The sequence below is a fragment of the Pinus tabuliformis genome, chromosome J (assembly GCF_031772625.1).
Source record: "Pinus tabuliformis cultivar Carrire ecotype Pingquan chromosome J, CPIR1, whole genome shotgun sequence".
Taxonomy (NCBI): domain Eukaryota; kingdom Viridiplantae; phylum Streptophyta; class Pinopsida; order Pinales; family Pinaceae; genus Pinus; species Pinus tabuliformis.
The window spans coordinates 548,105,436-548,123,299 of NC_142295.1; the positions used below are offsets into that span (position 1 = coordinate 548,105,436).

Here is a 17,864-nt window from a genome sequence, read left to right on the forward strand (position 1 = left end):
ACTACATTACAAGGTGCAATGAGGCAAAAATCAGAAGGAGATTCAAATTGTGTACCATGAGGGATGAGAGAGATAAAGGTGGGCATCCAAGGTGTTAATTTTTCATAGGGCTATATTATTCTTTGCTTTGATAATTGCATTTCTTCATTAACACATTAAGTTCACCCCATAACATCATAACATTATTCAGATTTACATCATTATTCAGCAACATATGCAACTATGTAGAAAGAACAATATCATCATCATCAATGCAACGGAACATAAAGGAACAATAGAAGAAAATCATTCACACATAGAGACACCAGGATTGGTCGAGACCAAGGCAAAAACCACTATGGGGAAAACCCTTTCAAATTCTTCTTCTTCTTAGATTGTCATCAAATGATTCAGCAAAAGAGAGTACAATGATCCATATCTTCATCTATGTAACTAACCAGCAAAAACAACTACAACATCCATAAATGAACCCAACAAAGCTTATACTCAAAAATATGATTTTGAAGTCTGTAATGAACTGTCACTATCTGCAGTTAACTGCCGAACCCTGCAGTCACTGAGCGAAATCTTTGGACAACTGAGATTCCATCATTTAGGTCTCGGTCGCATGGAGGAGTCATGCGAGTGACTATAGCATCCCAGTCGCACCCTTAAGCCTGGCATGCGAGCAACTGGGGTCGAATCTGGTCTGAGAGAAGCGAGCGACTGCGATTCTGAAACCCTAACTCCCAGTCGCATGGATGGAGAGTTGTCTATGCGACTGGAAGGCTCCAGTCGCACAAGTGAGCTTCTATGCAAGCGAATGTGGTCGATTTCTTCCTATGTTGTGCCTATGACTGTGGCCCAAACCCTAAAATTGAGATGCGAGCTTCAGACCCTGCAATTTCACCTCAAAGCGAACTTGTTCCTCCGTGGATGAGCCTCAAACTTGTGTGAGCCAAAAACCAAGATAGAAGAGTGTCTCATGATGGTGTCCAAATGAGGTAGAGGTCACTTGTATTTATAGCCTTCCAAGGGTGTCCACTTTGCTTTAGGGCCGACCTTGTCAAATGTGCACATGTGGGCTTTTCTTCATAAGTACACTTTCCCTTATTTGATTTGAGTGATCTTTAGTTCGATTTTGGTCCTCTCGAAAAGAGGAATTCAATGCAATCATTATCTCTATCAGGTGATCTGTCCAAAGCGGAATTTGACCACAGTTGCATATTTTAACACAAGGTTGTGAGGATGGAGGAGGAAGCCCCGGAATCTTCCACTAGTCTCCACACATCTTCTCCTATGACTTTCCAGCAATCTTGCAAGAAATCAGTAACCAAATAATATAAATGATGTGGAACATATATAATTATATATAATGGCGAAAACATAGGCATAAAATTATCTATTAATAAATAATGCAATTGATGAAATGCAAAGTTAAGGGATACCGCTTTTGTATGTATTGTTTATGTATGACACCTTAATACTAAAAGAAATCTAACCTATTGAGTTATATAAAATTCATGAAAGATCCTCTCCCATTTTTATCTTCCAGCAAAGTTGTTATCCTATATTTTCTATTTTTCAGGAGATACAACAGGCCCTCTTGATTTTTCTATTTGGTGTTTGTACATATATACTCTTATACACACTCTGCCTATAGTGTATCCAATCAGATACCCAAATTTTCCAAAATTTTGGTGTACTCATACCCATTCATGAGGCATATTCATATCCTTGGAACAATGGAGTATTTCTTCGTACAAAAATTACATGTGCAAATCAGAAAGTTTTCACATTTATGAAGCACAAAAAACATAAGGGAAACCTTCTAAACACTAGTCAACTAACGCAACCCAAAGAGCCCTCCAATGAAGGGAAAATGGAGAAAATTTCAAACATTTTTGTTGGAATGTTATTCAGTCCAGGGCACTACTAGCGGCTAGCATGCAGAAAGACAAAGGAATAACTTAAGCCAAAAACATATCAAGCAAATATCAACATAATAAAGGGAGGGACCAATCAGATCAAACATAATATTATGTCAATAAGACCCCATTCCTCATCGCATTAGCTTGCTAGAAAACAGAGTTAATTAAATTTTCATAAAAAGGAGATAAGCATGAGGTTATGAAACACGTCATTTGAAATGAATGCTATGTTAGAGAGTCAAGAAAAAAGGGAGATCCAGACAGCACTCATTCATGTCATACAGTCATATATCATACATGCAAGCAAGGAAGATAACATGAATTTTGAACATATATAATCTATCCAAGATCAGCTGAAATTCCTACAGTTGGATTGTCTATAATCCAATATCACTCGATATTATGTTAATGTAGCCAAAACATGGAGAGGTGGTTGAACTATATAACCATTCATCAGAGCTGTACACAAAGCATGAATGACGAATAGCATCAGATATAACAGGAGGAGAAAAACCCGGAGAGTGGGTAACTGGCAATCCCTGCACAAATAGTATAATGAAGAGCAATGAAAGAAAACTTTTCATAAGAATCAACCGGGAGAAATCTAAGCAATGCTGCCAGCTTAATCAATATTCAAGCCAATGCACAAGGAAATATTTAACCAAAAAGAGAACTAGCAAAATACAGTTTGATTTATTTTAATGCAAATAACCTGTTCAACAGTAGCTCGATCTGCTTTCTCATTGTTTCGAATGCGTCCCACAGAATGCTTGCGAACATTTTCACGAATTGCTGTTGTGACAGAGTTTGACATACCAATATCTGACATGCCTTCCCATTCCTACATCTCAACAATCCTACTAAGTTAAGTATGCTAATCAACATGGATAATTTAGAACACTAACAGTGTAGTCTATAATTCAAAGACTTCAATTTTAAAGACTAAATCAGCATTTTACACACTTTCTTACTAATTATTAAGAATGAAATAAAGGTTTGATCCACATACCTTCCCAATAAGAAATTGCTCTACCATCTAAAAAATGTACCGAACATGCATATTAAGAGTACTCGTGATAATATAGCAATTATATACTCTAAATAGTAAAAACATCATGAGACAAATTTAAAACTCATTGGCACCTACCCAGAGCATGTTCACTCACAAACGTCAAAGTACTTATGGACTAAAGTCTAAAACATGTGTCAATCACTTCCTAACTAAAAACAAGCATAAAGGCCCCACTTGTGTATTTGAAAGGCCCTAAGACTAACATCCACAAGTTGCAAATATAAAATGCACAGTGAAAAGGTCTGAAATGAGTAGAAAATTGTTTATCCTTTAATTGTAATAACTTCCTATCCAAAAAACACAAACAAGGAACGTATGTTTATAGCAATGTTCCACCACATTTCCAGGATGGGGGACACAGGAATGGCGAGATGCACAGGAGAAACGTGTGGGAGCACCCCCAATTTTAGGGAAAGTCAGCAGGAACAGGGGGAACATATCTCTCTCTCTCTCTCTCTCTCTCTAGAGAGAGAGAGAGAGAGAGAGAGAGAGATGTCCCCCCTGTTCGTGTGTGTCCGTGTGTGTGATTCAAATTCAATAGTCAAATACATTGATTCATACATCTTAAACGATTCAATGAAATAGAAATAGTAAAATATTGTATAAATTGATTTAAATTCATCATTCATCATTCTAGAATCCATATTGATTCAAATTCATCATTTGTTATTCTAGAATCTGATTAGTACTAAGCAAAATAGTAGATACTAAAGTCTGAAGAATGGAATAGTAAAATGAAATTACTCAAACTCAAAAACAGTGAAAAGTGGTGAGTCAAAGACTCACTCTAAGGTCATCAATATCTAGAGTGAAGATTCAAAAGTTAGAACCAACCATGAGCCAATGTTATCAGAACTGGATTGGTCATCGAACCCGTCAATCCAAAAACCAGGAATTGGAAAAAAATGGTCGATGTAAAAACCGGGATCCGGAAAAAAAACCGATCCACGGGAACATACATAAATATTCAAATTTAGAATAAAAAAAACCATAAATATTCATGTGCATCCATAGGAATCCAACCATTATACATAAATATGCAAAGTTTCTCATATATATAGCAAGGAGGGGGTGCATATAATCAAGATTCAAAATAGCATGAATGCAATCCATCTCTGAACCAAAAAATACATCAACAGGTTCAAAAATACATCAACAAAGAGGCTCTAGATGGCCTCTACAGTCCAAAAAAAATCATGCTACAACAAATACCAACATATCTATTGTAACAGCTACAACCACCCTCCAAAATTTTGCCTTAGCTTCGTTTTGGAGCCTCCCTACCAACCATCCTTACCAACATGTCTTGCACTGTCAAGTACATAGGTTTCATTTGTTTTTCAGTGGCTTTCCAACTTGTGCATGTCAGTTTGCTTCACTCCATTCACACGCTGCCATTCCGAACTTAAGCTAATTGTTGGCTGAGCAGCTCCCTCAGAAAATTGCGCAATTCTGGAGGGGAACTAGCCTTCCCTCCAGAAATTGCGCAAATCTGCTGGACAACCTGCTGAGCTCCAAAAAAGCGTAGAACAGTCAAAGAGGCTTCCCAGATAAAACTGCGCAATCTGGCCCTGCGCTACAACTCAGCCCAGAAATTGCGCAATTCTAAGAAGCAATCATCTGCTGACCCCAGAAATTGCGCAATCCCTCAAGGACGGCCAGCCTAGCTCAGCCTAGAAACTATGCAAATCCCTCTCCCAGTGTTGCAGCCTATTGCATGTACCTTCAGGTTGACCGGTTCCCTCCGAGACCCAGAAAACTTGATTTGCATGCATGAGCTGCTTTTCCCGAAATAGCAAGAAGCAACATGCAAAAATCATCCCTAGACTTTAGAGATCTACTTTTAGCAACTGGAGGTTACATGCAAAGATCGTTTTAAAAACTTCCCTCCAAGTGTCATTTTTCCCTAGATTTGTGGCATGCGCATCATAACCTCGATCTTATCAAAACTTATGAACCGGATGCTACAGAGCTCATTCCTCACATCGATCTTGCAGCTCTGACATCCCACATCACATCCAGGAGTCTTCGGCACTTTCAGCTTAGCTGTTTCAGGGTAAGTCTGCTTCTCATGTCTTGCGCTGCGTTTCTATCGCTTTTTGTGTTTCGCTTTGTGTAAGTGATGTCTGCTTGATTTCAATGAGCACTTGATGTCATTTTGATGTATGTTAGCTTGAAGAAGCACCGTTTCAGTTTTCGTTTGCATCTCACTGTTGTCGCATGCATGACACTGTTTTGCACCGACGGTCGTCGTTGCGGCGACCAACTTCACACACATACATCTTTTCCCATTCTCTGAATCTTGCACTTACTGTTTGCATGCATGATCATTCACTCTTGTTTACACTCAGCATCACCATGCATTCAGACTTCTCATGTTTTCAGTCGCCCGTCAACGGGTCTAGGCTACCTTAGCCCAGACCTTGCCTTGCCCAGCGAACATTGCACATTTCTGGAAGTTAAGGCTCTGTCTTCCCTCCAGAAATTGCATAAGTCTAGCCCAACACTGACCTCCAAGCTTGCATTTCGCAATTCTAGGAGGCAGTGCCTTGCTGGCCCCAGAAACTGCGCAATGCAGTTTGTTGGTTTGCATGTCACTACTGATTGAAATTGCGCATTGCGCAGTTTCAGTCCTCAACAGGCCAGGTTGGACTGTGCATTGCGCAGTTTTGACAGTCAGTCTCCTAACCTCCCGATGAAAATTGCGCAAACTTCACAGACAGTCACACAGGTATGTTGCATGTCAGTCCTCCAGTTTGTTTTGGTTTTCAACTAACAGATTGCTTGCCATGAGTGTTGCTATGTCTCTAGGTAACACAGGTGTCCATCTGCCTCTCAACAGCACAAGTACAATGGCGTCCAGGAGAGCAGAGAGTCAAAGACACTGTTGAGAACGCAACTGGGGATGAAGTCGATCAAGTGTCTATGAACTTGCCTATCTATGAAGACATCAAGTTGTTCATGGACAAGGATATCAAGATGAAATGGCAATGGCATCACAACGAGCAGCGCCATCAGTAGCAGCAGAACATAGTAGACCTGTATGCGACAAATGCTAGAGGAAGGTTGTTGAGAGCGCAAAGGCGGAGCAAAGTTGCAAGTTCAAGCAGATCCACTTCTGATGAGAGCAGCTTTGAGGTTGAGGCTATGAGGTGACAACGCAACGGGAGGATCGCGCGAAGGCAGAGAGAGAAACAGAGAAGGAGTTGCAGGTGCTGAAGCGGAAACGCAAGGAAGAACAGGAGCTGCACAGACAAGAGGAGGAGTTGCAGCAGGAACAGGTACAGCAAGAGGTGCAACATCCACAGACTGATGAAACTGTGCCCATACAAATTATAGACCCAGCCCAGCAGCTGGCACGGAGTAGACAGGATGAGTAGTGTCGTCGATCGCATGCAAGGTTGTTCAGAAGCATGGATGTCATTATGCTGTTGAAATTTGGTATCGGAGGACAGGTGGTTCCCTTAGGCTTTGATCTTTGGCCTAGGGAAAAGTGTCCAAAAGAATTTAATTTTTCTCCTAAAGTGACTTTATAATTTTATAAAGTTAAATCTAATTTAAAAGTGACTTTAAGTGATAAAGTTACTAAGTCTAATTTTAAAGTAACTTTTATAAAGTAAATGAAAAATTAAAAAGGAAAAGTGACTTTGGAAATAAATGACTAAGTGGGTCTTTATTAAAGTGGGGTGAATTAAAAAATAGAAAGTGAGATTTAAATGAGCATTTAATCTCAGCCATTGATCTAAATCTATTTCAGCCATTGGATTTAGAGATCACCCAAAAGTCACTTGGATCACCCAAAAGTCACTTGGAGTTATATTAAAGGAGGAAAAGGTCATTCATTCTTTCATGAGCAGATTGGGAGAAGGAGAGCAAGAGAGCAAGAGAGATTTCTGAGCAGGGAGGAGAAGGAGACAGCAGCTTGGCACACATTCCAAGGCAGTTGAGCAGATTTGTACAACTGATTTAGCACATAGTGAAAGGCAGATTTTTGCACAAAAATCGAGTAGTTTGCTGATTTTTCTGCACACAAAACGGAGGTCGTACAGCATTTATTGCTGTCCTGTTTGCTGTAATTTCCAGATTGCTGTGAGGCACGGGAAAGGAGATAAGTTGTAAATTTGCTTGCTGATTTTTTGCTGAATAATTCTCACTGTAAAAAGGCAATTTTCAGAAATAAAGAAGAGCTCTCAAACTGGTTTTCCCCAAGAGTTGTAGGGGGTTTTTCCAAGGTCAAGTTGACCAAAAATATCAGTGTTTTAATGTGTTTTAATGGCTGTTTTTGATTGCTGTTTTTTAATTCTGCAATTTCTAGCATTCTGAAAAATTTCCAGAATTTGTGTTTTCAGCAATATTTATTTTTTTCAGTCTGTTAAATGTATGGTTATGGGAATGGACATTTAACTACATGGGAGAAATAAGGAGAAACTAAAAACCGGGGTGGGAAAACAGAAATTTCTACATATGCGCACGCATGCGATCCCACCCATTGGCACACTCACCGAAGCGAAAACAAGAACCAAGTCCGACTGGAGCTGAACATGTATTTCGACAAATTGATGCGCATAGTAACCAGCACACACTTGAGCATCAGCGCAAACACTATGCATCAATATGTTTCTGGTCCAGCAACACTCAAGACGATAATGCGTATGTTATCAGACGAGTTGGACAGAGGAGATATATCAGTGTACCGGATGCAACAGAGGCAAAAGTTCGCTTTCAGCAAGATGTCACCATTGAGCGCACGGACACCATCATGGACGACCAAGCTTGGCATTAGTTCGCCACCGTCAATCATCGCAGAGATGTCGAAGAGTTGGTCTGACCACAACTGTCTAAGTGTTAGTGATAGCTTGCATGGCTTGCTCAAGCCTATTTTGTCTCACATGGGTACAGGTCTAGATTGTATGTAACATCTTGTAAAGTAAAAGTCGAAGTGTCGATAATTGAATGTAACAGTCATGTGGTAGGTGAAGAGTCATGAGGGTAGGTGAAGAGTCACAAAGGGGAATGTCAAGGGTCACTCCACCCTTTGCTATTTATAGAACCTCAAAACTCATTGTAAAGGCTTTTGGTCAGCCAAGTTTCCGATAGGAGTATCTTAGAGAAAGCTTGGAGAGTATTGTAACGAGCCTTGGCTTCTCCACAATGCAGAGCTAGTACATCTCTTTGGAGGAGTAAGCAGTAGTGACTGTAACGTTCTATTATCAGGACTAGTGATTGGTCATGGTTGTACTGTATGATTGGAACTTTCACTTCTTAATATAAGAGAGCCAGCGCGTTTCATGCATATGTTGTTATTGTATTTCAGTTAACTTGGTTACTCTAATGATATATGTATATATTTGCTTACACATGTATGTATAGACTCTTTCTGTATATGTATGTATGAATCTCACTGAGATGTGTTGTTGGTTAACCATCACTTTGGATTGTTGGTTTGCCTGCCTTCCAATTCGTGACGCATCTTTGCTTGTGTGTTCCCTTCCAAGCTACGTGTTTCCACAGGTTTCCAAGGGGCGCACTCACTCCACCTTTCATGTGTTAAAACCATTCATGCACCTTCCTTGGCTTGTTGCACATGTCACACCCTTGCTACCAACAAGGACATCTTACTTGCCGCTGCGTGCAACCGCGATCAAGGCGACACCGTAAGACCCACTACTGGGACTCCTACACCAAACAGTCTGAGGTCTAGTTGGGACTTCTCACCGAGGAGATCCCCTGACATGTTGGCGGGTCCAGCACCGTCAACATTTTGGCGCTAAAAGTTGGGCCAGGTGACAAGTTGAGTCCTTACATCCTATTTTGAATCTTCGCACATCCGTCATGGATACTGTCAGACTCGTCCCTCCGCGATGTTTTTCGCATGCCGAACCTCTCGACATCACGAGGGAATTTTGTGATCTCTTGTCCGATTTCACGTATGATGGTGAAGGCGAAGTAGCATGGCCTGAGTACTTAGAAGACTTATATGCATTCCTTGCAGAAGAGGCCAGCGTGCTGCTTGCATACACACTTCGCGAATCCCCACAACGGTAGTACTGGAGTCTGCCACCACGCAGCGTGCACTCACTTGAGCAGTTCTGTGATCTCATTGAATCTACTTTCCATCATTTTGGTCCATAACCTCTTGACAAAAAACTGTTAAAACAACGGAAGACCCCGCAAAAAATTCTAGTATCTCATGGACAAATTTGAATATTGTCTTACCAAATCAGTCAATCCCAAGAAGAAGTTCAAGCGCAAACCCCGCTCAGCATACTTCGGTGATGACGCTGCACAATCACAGACAGACACGGTCGCTATCACAAGTGACTACCCGTCCTCCCCTCATCAAACAACCTCACCACCGTAGAGTGATGTGGAAGAACATGCACACGCGTCTGTTCAACTGTCACATCCTCCCAACATCACTTCTCTCCATTTTCGCGCAGATTTGGTTGTGAAGCCCATGGGTTGTCACATGCATGTCTTACTTCAACCTTCATCTTCGCGTTTTGTGGATCCTTCGAATTGCACTGTCTTGTATTCTTCCATTCCGGACTCTACACCTGTTGTGAATGAGGATCAAGCCATCGATGGAGTTGGTGTTGCACAACCAACTTGCGTTGTCATTCATGAAAAGTATGAATGGGAGCCTGAACATCAACCCGTGGCGAAGGATGATTCCCTTTCGTCTGCACCTCCTCCGCTTTTCCCTGACATCTTCGGTGATTCTGCCATCCCTGATTTTTCTCGTGTATCTCCGTCTACGGATGCACCTATTGTTGATCACTCGCAGAACACACCAAATGTCAGCCCATCATTCGACAGCGGAGTGGTCAAATCATTCATGGAACATCCACTTAATTCTTCATCTGCTTTTTCCAGAAACACAGAGGCTGAACATTCTTGCTTCTCATCTACCCCTCTGTGTGATTCATCAAATCATGAGGATGCCAACAAACATCTTGAATTCTCTGATCTTGGTTGTCGTGATCTCTCTACTTCTTCATCTGATCACGATGATGATCCAATCATCGTTAATTTGTCTAAGACACTAGTCTATGATGATCTATCTGTCGACGAAGTCGAGACCCCGCAGACTGTAGGGGCACTTCAGCCCAAGCTGATGGTTATGTCAGGCCCTCGTTGTCCTGAGGTTGGTTTCACTTCCAATCAGGAAATTGTTCAAACACCCAAGGCTCCTCATCACTCATCTGTATGAACTGAAGGTCAATCTAACACTCAAATTTCGCTTCCTCCAATCGAACTACACGATCCTATCGCTCATGCATTGGAGGAATCTTACACAGCAAGCACACTTGCGCACAGTAAGTGGTCTACCTTTCTCACGTTTGCGTACATGTCACAGTCAAGAGAATGCGTACACTTAACATCTACACGCAATATAGCACAGCACCATGGCAAGTCCACAGGGTGCATGTCATGCACTTTCACTCACTTCTTTTCAGTGGATGCACTTAACCCCGAAGTGTATTTGGCTTCACTGTTATATCTTTCATGTTTGTTGGTTCGCACAGTTGTATTGTTCGCGAACCATGCCTTCACCAACATGAGTCGACCAATGCGTCGGTGGCTGCATTGGAAGTATCACTTTACATAAGCAGACCCATGCACCGTTAGCTTAGGAGTAGTAGTGTTTGCTTTTGGTTTGTTTGCTTGCATGCATGTTTGCTTCTTACTTTGCATGTTTGTTTGTTTGCCTGCTTGTTTGCTTACTCGCTTTGCTTACGCATTTACTTCTTCTTTTGCTTTGTTTTGTCGTTTGTTTGCTTGTTTACATTCGTAGGTTAGTTTCGCATGAAACCGTGTGCGACTCTTGAAACAAGTTGGGTAAAGTACAAGAGGACTTGTGCAATTATCAATACTTGGTTATTTGTCGTCCTGCCTTTGTATGAAGAACTTGTTGTCTTCAATCCATAATACAGCAATGGAAAATAGGTTCTGATCGAAGTGAGCCTTGGTGAAAACACAACGCTTGCGTGCTAACTAGTGTCACCTACTCCAGTCGGTTGTTTTGGGTTAACCCTTGTCAACTCAGTCAAGTAGAGTAAGGTGAGGGGGAAAACCTTAACAAGCACATCAAAGGTATATACACACTACTTCTCTGAAGGAACAACCTCTTTTACTCTCAATAAGTCGAGATCTCTCTTCCACCTCTAAAATGAATAAGTGCTATGCACAATTATGAAAATGAAAATGAAAAAATTGAAATGTGAAAAAATTTTGAAAAATGAAAATGAATAAGGCGAAAGAAGAGAAAGGCTTCCTGCGCAGAGAGGTGATACAAGTAACTCTGTCGGGGTACTGACCAGGCTCGCTGGCAGCGGAGCGATGCTTGTGTTCATGCGTGACTCCGTCGGGGTACTATCCAAGCCTACTAGCAGCGAAGCAACACCAAAGAAGAAACTAAAACTCTGATGACCATATGGCTTGTGCACCAATATATCCCTTATCCCCAATCGAAACGGCTGTGTTGGCTTGGCTTGGAATGTGTGCCAACCGACCAAGAGCTTGGCAGATGCTACATCTTACGATCAAACAAGTGTGGAAACCAAGGTGAATAGAGATCTGAACAATACTTCTGGAGGTTTTAGACTTTCTTTTCACGAACAAGGTCCATTCAGAGAGTTGGAGTTCTACCAGTGTGTCGCCAAGTGTTGTAGCGGCTACAACCACCCTCCAAAATTTTGCCTTAGTTTCGTATTGGAGTCTCCCTACCAACCATCCTTAGCAGCTTGTCTTGCACTGTCAAGTACATAGGCTTCATTTGTTTTTCGGTGGCTTGCCAGCCTGTGCATGTCAATTTGCTTCACTCCATTCACAGGCTACCATTCCGGACTTAAGCTAATTGTTGGCTGAGCAGCTCCCTCAGAAAATTGTGCAATTCTGGAGGGGAACCAACCTTCCCTCCAAAAATTGTGCAAATCTCTTGGACAGCCTGCTGAGCTCCAAAATTGCGCAGAACAATTAGAGAGGCTTCCCAGAGAAAACTGCGCAATCTGCCCCAGCACTGCAGCTCAACCCAGAAATTGCGCATTCTGGGAAGCAGTAATCAAATGACCCGAGAAATTGTGCAATCCCTCAAGGACATCCAGCCCAACTCAACCCAAAAATTGCGCAAATCCCTCTCCCAGTCTTGCAAGGTATTGCATCTGCCTTCAGGTTGACTGGTTCCCTCCGGGACCCAAAAAACTTGATTTGCATGCATGGGCCGCTTTTCCCGAAATAGCAAGAAGCAACATGCAAAAAGCATCCCTACACTTTAGGGATCTATTTTTAGCAATTGGAAGTTACATGCAAAGATCGTTCTAGAAACTTCCCTCCAAGTGTCACTTTTTCCTACATTTGTGGCATGCGCGTCATAACCTCGATCTTATCAAAACTTATGAACCGGACACTGCAGAGCTCATTCCTCTCATCGAACTTGTAGCGCTAACATCCCACATCACATCCAAGAGTCTTCGGCACTTTCAGCTTAGTTGTTTCAGGGTAAGTCTGCTTCTCATGTCTTGCGTTGAGTTTCTGTCGCCTATTGTGTTTCGCTTTATGTAAGTGTTGTCTGTTTGATTTCAATGGGTGCTTGTTGCCGTTTTGATGTATGTTAGCTTGTAGACGCATTGTTTCAGTTTTCGTTTGCAACTCACTGTTGTCGCATGCATGACACTGTTTTGCACCGACGATCGTCGTTGTGGTGACCCTCTTCACACACATGCATGTTTTCTCGTTCTTTGAATCCTGCACCCACTGTTTGCATGCATGATCATTCACTCTTATTTACACTTAATATCACCATGCAATCAAACTTCTCATGTTTTCAGTCACTCGTCGGCAGGTCTAGGCTGCCTTACCTTGCCCGGCTAACATTGTGCATTTCTAGAAGTGAAGGCTCTGCCTTCCCTCCAAAAATTGCGCAAGTCTAGCCCAGCACTAACCTCCAGGCTTGCATTGTGCAAGTCTGGCCCAGCACTGACCTCCAGGCTTGCATTGCGCAATTCTGGGAGGCAGTGCCTTGCTGGCCCCAGAAACTGCACAATGCAGTTTGTTGGTTTGCATGTCACTGCTGACTGAAATTGCGCATTGTGCAGTTTCAGTCCTCAGCAGGCTAGGTTGGACTGTGCATTGCATAGTTCCAATAGTCAGTCAGCCTCCCGGTAGCCCGAACTATGCCTTGCGCAGTTTTGGCAATCAGTCTCCCAACGAAAATTGCGCAATCTTCACAGACAGTCATGCAGGTATGTTGCATGTCAGTCCTCCAGTTTGTTTTGGTTTTCAACTAACATATTGCTTGCTATGAGTGTTGCTATGTCTTCAGGTAACACAGGTGTTCGTCTGCCTCTCAACAACACGAGTACAATGGCTTCCAAGAGAGCAAAGTCAAAGACACCGTTGAGAGCGCAACTGGGGATGCAGTCGATTAAGTGTCTACGGACTTGCCTATCTATGAAGACATAAAGTTGTTCATGGACAAGGATATCAAGATGAAATGGCAGCGGCATCACAACGACCAACAACATCAGCAGCAGCAGAAGGTAGCAGACCTGCATGCGACAAATGCAAGAGGAAGGCTGTTGCCAGCACAGAGGCGAAGCAAAGTTGCAAGTTCAAGCAGATCCACTTCTTATGAGAGCAACTTTAAGGTTGAGGATATGAGGTGACAATGTGGCGAGAGGATCGCACAAAGGCAGAGAGAGAAACAGAGAAGGAGTTGCAGGTGTTGAAGCGGCAACTCAAGGAACAACAAGAGCTGCACAGACGAGAGGAGTTGCAGCAGGAATAGGTACAGCAGGAGGCACAACATCCAGAGACTGATGAAACTGCACCCATACAGATTATAGACCCAGCCCAGCGGTTGGCACAAAGTAGACAAGATGAGCAGTGTCGTCGATTGCATGCACGGTTGTTTAGGAGCATGGATGTCATTATGCGCATGCATGCGATCCCACCCATTGGCACACTCACCGAGGCGAAGACAAGAACCAAGTCCGACTAGAGTTGAACATGTATTTCAACAAGTTGATGCGCACAGCAACCAGCACACACTTGAGCATCAACGCGGGCACTATGCATCAATATGTTTCTAGTCCAACTACACTCAAGACGATGATGCGCATGTTATCAGACGAGTTGGACAGAGGAGCCATATCAATGTACCCGAATGCAACAGAGGCAAGAGTTCGCTTTCAGCAGGATGTCACCATTGAACGCACGGACACCATCATGAACGACCAAGCTTAGCGTCAGTTCGCCACCGTCGATCATCGCAAGGATATCGAAGAGTTGGTCTTACCACAACTGTTTGAGTGTTAGTGATAGCTTGCATGGCTTGCTCAAGCCTATTTTGTCTCACATGGGTACATGTGCAAATTGTATGTAACATCTTGTAAAGTGAAAGTCAAAGTGTCGATAGCTAAATGTAACAATCATGTGGTAGGTGAAGAGTCACAAAGGGGAATGTCAAGGGTCACCCCACCCTTTGCTATTTATAGAACTTCATAACTCACTGTAGCTTTGGGCAAGCCAAGCTTCTGATAGGAGTATCTTAGAGAAAGCTTGGAGAGTATCGTAACGAGCCTTGGCTTCTCCACAGTGCAGAACTAGTACATCTCTTTGGAGGAGCAAGCGGCAGTGACTGTAACGTTTCGTTATCGGGACTAGTGGTTGGTCATCATTGTACTATATGATTGGACCTTTCACTTCTTAATATAACAGAGCCATCACGTTTCATGCATATGTTGTTATTGTATTTCAGTCAACTTGGTTACTCTAATGATATGTATTTGTTTTCTTACGCCTGTATGTATAAACTCTTTCTATATATGTATGTATCAATCTTACTGAGATGTGTTGTTGGTTTAACCATCACTTTGGATTGTTGGTTCGCCTACCTTCCAGTTCGTGATGCATCTTTGCTCGTGTGTTCCCTTCCAAGTTGCGTGTTTCCACAGGTTTCCAAGGGGCGCACTCACTCCACCTTCCGTGTGTTAGAACCATTCATGCAACTTCCTTGGCTTGTTGCGCATGTCACACCCTTGCTACCAACAAGCACATCTTACTTGCCTCTGTGCGCAATCGCGGTCAAGGCGATACCATATGACCCACTACTGGGACTCCTACACCAAACGGTCTGAGGTCTAGTTGGGACTTTTTTCCGGGGAGATCCCCTGACATGTTGGCGAGTCCAACGCCGTCAACAATATCATAAGAATCAATGCCTAATTTAGGATCCTTTGATGAAATGTGTAGCTTGGGAGATACTCCACAAGCCTAGATCTGGGTTTGTGAAGTTTGGTCACAAAAGGGTTTGTGGGCAAAGAACCCAAGTCAAAGTTTAAAATCTAAAGAAGAAATTAGAAAAGAAATTAAAAAGCCTCCTCCTCATCAAGGACTACTTTACTCAATGCAATCATATATTTTTTGTGAACCTCTTGATCTAGGCGTGGTTTTCTCCTGCTCCCCCCCCCCAAGTGTTGGTGTTGAAAGCCATGATGGATGATAGTATTTAGGTGTCAAAACATATGTTAATGAATGCAATGGAACATTTAGCATTTCCAATCGGTTTTCCACCTCTGTACGAATATAATTCTACAAGGTCATATCTCTAGGCTCAACAATGTCTTTAATCTGCCCCAACATGCTATCCATTTGCTCATACACCTCCCCAATTATTGGTCGATCTGAATCTCCAAACTTAATCATGTAATAAATTGGTTTGGTGAATTGCAAAACATATTTAACCTGTGACCAAAAGTACGTGTCCAGAATAGTGTCCTTGGCTACATTAGCACCAATCTCTATCAGTGTTAATTTCCTCCCATGATTCAGCAGTCACCATATTATTTAAAGATTGTCTCACTTTCACTAGTCGCCTAACGGTGAGGTAATAACTTGTAAATCTTGTTTTTGCAAGTTTAAGCAACTGCAACTTGGAGTAAGTGCCATAGAAGTAGTTTACCCTTCCATGCCCTGTGATAAATTTAATGAGTTGCTTCCCTCTCCTATAAATCTCATTAATCCACCCACATTCTTTATGCTTCACAAAATCATGCATCAAAAGGTTCAATGTGTGAACCAAGCACCCAGACCAAAAGATGTGTGGATGAGTACGCTCAATAACTTTTCCAGATGCCTTACAATTTGTTACATTACCTGTGATCACTTGAACCACATTTTTCGAACCAACATCTTTGATTGATTGCAATAGGAGATCTGCAATGTTTTGGGAAGATGCACTCATGGAGGAGGAGTCATGACATGTAATAAATACTGCACCACTAGCAGAAGCACCAAGAACATTTATCAAATGTTGGTTTCAAATATTTGTCCACCCATCTAATACATGTTGGAATTTCTAAGTTAACCCACTAGAAATTCTTCATGTACTATCTGATTTATTTCTTCCTATTTGTTCTTTTAATTAACAAGTTATTTACCATGTAAACACTGAAAATAAATACAAGTACAGTCTCAACACATACAGATCATCAACTGAAGGAAACAAGCACACAAGTGACACCATTATTTTTGGACTAATGTCCCCAAGAAAACCCAATGCGGGAAAATCGGCGCAGCTATCAAAGGGTTTTATTATTATGCTATTTTCAGAATACAACCTGGGTGCCAGAAAGGGCTCACCCAACAAAGAATGCCCTCGGCAGTAGTACCTCTCAATCGGAGAATATTCCGGCTAAATCAATGGATGAACGATCCCACAGCAACATTGCAGCACTTCTACTGCTCTTCATCACCCTATCCAACTCTCTAGCTCCAATATACCCCACGAAATCTCCTAGCGTCAGCCTCTAGGGTCTGTGCCAGCCTCTCTGGCCCAGCGTCAGCCTCTCTAGCCCAGCATCAGCCTCTCGGGGCTCTGCGTCAACCTCTGTAGCCTCTGTGTCTCCCACGTTGGCCCTCCTCAGGCTCTGTGCAGCTCCTAGCTGCCTCTGCGTGGCCTCTAGTTGGCTCTGCTCAACCCTCTCCCGGCTTCCGCGCTAATGCTCCCAGTACTCTCTCTGCCTCTCTGCTACTGTGTTCACTGCCCCTCAACTGCAACTCAGATCACTCCTTCGATTTCTTCAGCAAGCCCTGCCCCAGAAAATCGAATTCTTGATCAACTCGGTGTGTTCTCCAACTCACCCTCAAGCCTCTTCTTATACTTTTCTTGTTGACAATTCAACGGCCAAGATTAAGTCCCTAATCAACAGCTAAGATTAGATGTAGCTTGATCCATGACTTTTGGACCATTCTAACATAGTTTTATATTAATTCACATTAATATTTTATTTTCCCTAAGTTTAGACCTAGGGACTCCATTAAAAATATTAATTATTTTAATATCTCCCAAACTAGTTAGATTTTGCCCAAACCATTTCTGGGTCTTAGAGATCTCATGTGCTTTAGCCTCTCCACCAATTTTTGTGGCTAGAGCACATTCGATGCTACCCCAAATCAACACTCCCTCTTAGCGAGGACTGTGCTCTAGTAATATTCCTCACCGAGTATCACCCTGATCATCCAGCATCGGTCCCTGTGCTAATGCTAGGCCTGTTGCCCAACATCCTCTACACTGCTTCATCATGTACTGCTACCCATGGCCCTGCCATTGCCACTGTTGCATCCGTACAGTAGCTCCCTCTGCATCCGTGCTGCTGCCCATGGCCCTGCCACTGCTGCATCTACACTGAATCCCCTCTCATCACGTTGCATCATGCTGCCCATAGCACTGCCACTGCTGACTGCTTCACTGCAACTCAATTACTGAGAAGTAAGTAATCAATCTCCCAACTCTGACATCTTCGTCAGGCTAAAAACACTCCCGATGTTGAAGCTCCCTCTATCGCTGACAAGTGCTCCCTCTCTGACGTCTGCGCTGC

General features: G+C 42.6%; 1 protein-coding gene across 1 annotated transcript in view; it reads right to left on the reverse strand.

Annotated features, from left to right (window-relative positions):
* Positions 1–17,864, reverse strand: part of LOC149228182 (uncharacterized) — a 192,353-nt gene that overhangs the window by 147,965 nt on the left and 26,524 nt on the right. Inside the window, exon 2 of the mRNA XM_089378088.1 lies at positions 2,623–2,751. Coding sequence (XP_089234214.1) covers positions 2,623–2,751 — 129 coding nt within the window. The remainder of the gene's footprint in view (positions 1–2,622; positions 2,752–17,864) is intronic.